Source organism: Blastomyces dermatitidis (genome assembly GCF_000003525.1).
Source record: "Blastomyces dermatitidis ER-3 genomic scaffold supercont1.2, whole genome shotgun sequence".
Classification (NCBI taxonomy): domain Eukaryota; kingdom Fungi; phylum Ascomycota; class Eurotiomycetes; order Onygenales; family Ajellomycetaceae; genus Blastomyces; species Blastomyces dermatitidis.
The window spans coordinates 4,791,772-4,796,929 of NW_025544775.1; the positions used below are offsets into that span (position 1 = coordinate 4,791,772).

General features: G+C 34.0%; 1 protein-coding gene across 1 annotated transcript; it reads right to left on the minus strand.

Moving 5' to 3' along the window:
- Positions 1–3,786: 3,786 nt before the first annotated feature.
- Positions 3,787–4,118, minus strand: BDCG_16474 (uncharacterized protein; the record flags this gene model as incomplete). Its single annotated transcript, XM_045425702.1, has 1 exon — positions 3,787–4,118. A coding segment is annotated over one exon (332 nt), but the record flags the coding sequence as incomplete, so codon positions are not given.
- Positions 4,119–5,158: the final 1,040 nt, after the last annotated feature.

Below are 5,158 nucleotides of genomic sequence, written 5' to 3' on the forward strand. Positions count from 1 at the left end.
TACACCTATGTGTAGACTACAGAGGTCTCAATAAGATGACAGTTAAGAATTACTATTCATTATCATTAATTGACAAGATAATTGATTGATTATCTGAAGCAAAGATATTCTCAAAGATTGATATACAGAATATCTATCATAGAATCAGAGTTAATGAAGATGATGTTTGAAAAACAGCTTTTTGTACCAAGTACAGCAATTTTGAATATCTTGTTTTATCTTTTGATCTTTGTAACACTTCAGCCATCTTTCAGATCTATATAAATGAGGTGCTGTGAGGCCTTGTCAACATCTCCTGCATAGTATACCTGAACAACATTTTAATCTTCTTGAAATCAGAGAAAGAACATGATATTCATGTTCAAGAAGTGTTGAGTCACTTGAGACAGTATCAACTCTATACAAACACTGAAAAATGCTCATTCTACATGCAGGAGATTGATTTCTTAGATTATATTATTGAGATGAATGACATTTCAATGAACAGGAGCTGAGTCTTCATCATTGAGAACTGGCTGACACTGCAAATGTACCGCGAGGTGCAGATGTTTCTAGAATTTGTGAATTTCTACAGACAATTCATCTATGCATATTCACAGATTACTGCCCTCCTTACAGATCTGTTGAAGAGAAGTGTGAAAGACAGAAAAATGAGACTGTTTATTCTCACTCAAGGTGCCGCGCAGGCATTTGTGAAATTGAAACAAGCTTTCACAGATGTCACAATGCTGAATCATTTTAACTCTGACTTATTCAGTCAGTGTGAGACTGATGCATTCAGAAATAAGATCTGTGAAATCTTTTCACAGTTAACACTGAAGATCTTTCAACATTGAAAGGATCAGAAGATAATCATCTCTGAGAAAATAGACAATGAATTGTCTGTGAGAGAAGACTTTTTCATAGAGTCTATAAGATACTATGAATGAAGATCAGTGATCTTCTTCTTCAAGAAGTTATCACTCATGCAGAGAAGATATGATATTCATAATTAAAAGATGTTAGCAATTATTGAATTCTTTAAGATCTGATGACATTATCTTCAGAATAGTAAGTACTCAGTGCAAGTTCTCACTGATCATGCAAATCTGTATTACTTCTTGACAACAAAGAGCTTGACAGAATGTCAAGCCAGATAAGCAGAGCTGCTTTCAGAGTATGATTTCTATATCTGATACTGTTCAGGTTGGCTTAACCCTGCTGACATGCTGTCTAGACAGCCTGATTATAATATCATTGATGTGAAGAAGGATTCTATAAAAGAACCTCTGTCATCACTGTAAAAGAAGCTGGCTGCAGGGAGTTGAGGTTCTCTAAAGCTTGAAAACAGTGCTGGAGAGGCAGCTGCATGACTCAGTATAGAAGATGAAAGAGAATCTGAGTCCTTATGAAAGACTGACACTGAAGATCATGAGCTTCTCATGTCATATCTTACAATTATTGAATTGATAAAGAATAAAATGATCTACAATCTTTCAATCTGACTACTTTTAAAATTCATTGATAAGTTACAGAAGAGGGACATCTCTACTGCAGCTTGAATTTAAAAGTTGAAGAAGAAAGAATTCAGTTTGAACTTGAAAGAGACAGATTCTGTGTGAGATGATACTGCTAAGAAATCAAGTTACTGATAACTAGGAGAATGTGAACTTCTACTGCTGAATGATTCAGTCTTCATCCCTTATAGCAGGACAGTGTGTCAGGAGTTATTGAGAATTTATTATAATGATTCTCATACAGGGCACTTTGAGTTAGAGAAGACTGAGAAGCTTCTAAAATATAAATATACTTGAGACAAGCTTCAGACAGATGTCAAAGAGTATATTAAGACTTATAATATCTGTTAAAGAATAAAGATTCTGCAGTATAAGTAATACAGTGAGTTGATATCACTGTCTGTTTTAAAGAATCTATGACAGAATCTATTAATGAATTTCATAGTTAATCTGCTGAAGTCAACAAGAGTCAAAGAATATGACTTGATTTTGATTATTGTTGATCACTTCATGAAGATGATCAGATATATTTCTACTTATAAAAAGATTAAAGCCTCTGAATTGACTGACCTGTTTTTAGATATCATCATTTATGATCACAGTGCTTTAAAATCATTGATAACAGATTGAGAATCTCTCTTTATCAGCAAATACTGATTAGCTTTTTATTATCATCTTATAATAAGATGTCTTCTCAGTATTACATTTCATTCACAGACTGATAGTCAGACTGAATGTCAGAATTAAACACTAGAACAGCATCTTCAAGTGTTCTGTTTATATCATTAGAATGATTGATTCAAATATCTTCTAATTACTGAATTTACATATAACAATGTAAAGAATGTAATCTTAAAGATATCTTCTTTCTATACTTATTATGAATATAATTCTTCATTACTCAGTGATGTCATAGATGATGTTTCAAAGAGAGAAATAGACAGTCAGAATATTGAACAGATACAGAGAATGAAGTATTTCTCAGTATCAGAAGTAAAAGTGAGATTGAAACTTTTGAATAAAATTCATAAGAAGGCAGTGAAAAGCATTCACTGTACTCAGAAGTGATAAATGAAATACTATAATTAAAAACATCTTCTGATGAAGTTCTTAATAGAGAATTAAGTGCTACTTTTAGCAAAGAATATCAAGATAATAAGACTATGTAAGAAGCTCAGTGAGTGATGACTAGAATCTTTTCTAATAATAAGAGTGATAAGTAAGTAGACATATGAGTTAAAATTATTCACAGAATTGAAATCAATTCATTCTGTTTTTCACATTTTCTATTTAAAGCTCTATAAGCAATACTCTGAGATGAAGCTGTCTTGACTGAATAATATAGAGATTGAGAGTGATACTGAATATCTTATGAAGAAAATATTGAATAAGTGAATATATTACAGCAAGCTTTAATATCTTGTTAAATAAGAAGATTATTCATTATCAGAGAATTTGTGAGAACTGCTTGAGTATTTGAAAAATACTGAGAAAGAGATTGCAAGCTATGAGACAGCTAGTAGAGACTGCTCTGTTACATATCAGAGATATTGAGTAAGAAATGCTGCTTAAGACTTCTTGTTTTTCTTAAAGAGTTTTTTAGAGATAATCTTATAATAATGAGCTGATGTCTTGTAGACTCTGTAGCACTCTTCTTCTATTTTCTCTCAAAGAGTTTTTAGAAGTTTAATGAGACTACACAAGTGTAAAATTCCTGAAGCAGTTAGAGAGAAGAAATATTTGAAATTAATAAAAAAGATTAATATTAATCAATCTGCAGATCACTACTATTCTAGTGAGACTGCAGCTCACTGAAAAAGTAAAAAGAAGGAATTTCAGAGTCTACTTATTAACAATTACATTCTCATCAAACTCATTCTTTACTATTAAAGTCTTCAGTATCAGCATCTTTATCTGCTGAGAAGTTAGTGCTGCAGCACTGCAGAAGAGTATGAGAAATATATAAAATATCAACTTATCAACTTACAAAGTATCTCAGTTATCTACTTCAGTTAAAGTGAGATTCTCTTCAATCAGTAATTGATCTCTGTGACACTTTCAATGACAGTGCTGACTGATCTCTTCTTAAGATCAGTCATTCTGAGGTGTTTTTTTATCTCAGAGATTCACACTTTTGTCTTCTTTTACAGATGAGTAAGAAGAATCTTCTCAGTCTTGATGAAATTCATCAATACTTAAAGCTCTGAGACTCTTGCTCTGTACTGCTTGAGCATCTGAGCTTCTTATCAGAGCTGATATAATGCCTTCTTGTAGAGTAGATAATACTTACAGAGAGATAGAAGTCATTGTTACAGATGCAATGAAAACAATGAGAGTGAGAGAAGAGATAGATGCACAGAATCCCTCTCTTCTTCAGCTGCTTAGTGCAGTGTAGACAAGTAATGATGCCAGTCAGAGACTGCACTGAAGCCTTCTCACAGAGAGAAGATGAAGAAATCACAGAACTCTGCAGACTCAATTTAGCAGCATTCTGAGCAGGGCTCAGGTGTGCTGCAGAAGGGGAACTACAGATTGAGCTCCTTAAAGTCACTGTCCCTGAAACCAAGCTCTTCCCAAGTTCCTCTCTGAATGACCACACAGGGTCATATGTCACTGTATTGACTGGGGGGGGGGGCAGCGTTGTAACAGCGGTGGGGGGGGCAGAGGATGAAATGAATATGAATGAACTGACTGGCAGAAGGAATGACACCCCACTGCAAGGTGTGACAACTACCACCACGGCCGCAAAAGAAGCAGGAGAAGGAGGTGTGACAATGAGAGTGATGCTCCCGCAGCTCATTGATACCGCTGTCTCTGCCTTCAACCTGGCTTTCTTGGCGGCCACGGAGGCTGCCGCCGCACCACAAAGACATTTACTCACTAGAAAATGTCAGAATAAGTCCTCTACTGTCCTTCAAGAATGATACTCCCATGCACTCACTATTACAGATGGGGAAGAGAGAAGAAAAATGTGTCATAAGAGAAGAAAATCTTTTTAAAAAAATCCTGTCACTACTGTTAGCTTTGTTCCTAAAATACATCACTTTTGCAGAGAATTTCATACATAGAATAGAATATATTGAGAGATCTGTAAGTCACTTATTAACTATGTTTTTCACATTTCAAATCAATATATAAGAAACCCACTTATCACATGTTTGATTTGAATAAAGATGGAAAAAGAAAGATCTATACAGTCAGCAGAAAAACTCATCTATTTCTTTATATCACATGCAGTACATGTACTGTCAATCACTTAGTAATCATTGCTATACAACAAAGATAATTTCTAATTCAGTAATCTTGAGAGCATAGAGACTATACTCTTAAAGAGAAGAGTATTGTCATACTCTCAGCTGTATCAAGACTCTGTTGCAGTTTCACACAGCTCATCACTTTCATGCAGATGATTTCATCTCATCTGAACCAGTTTTCAACTACTCTATGACATTATTTGAATATATCATAGAAAGATTTAATTGATGAATATGAGAACTCTGCTTCTATATAAGATCAGCAGATTACTCTTTCTTAGCAATAAGATATTGCTGAGATATCACTTCAGTTATTCTCACTCATGAAATAAGAGAAGAGTATTCACTCATTGTCTATATAGAATAGCTAGATGCTGACTTCTTATCAAAGAAGTCAGTGATTCATTT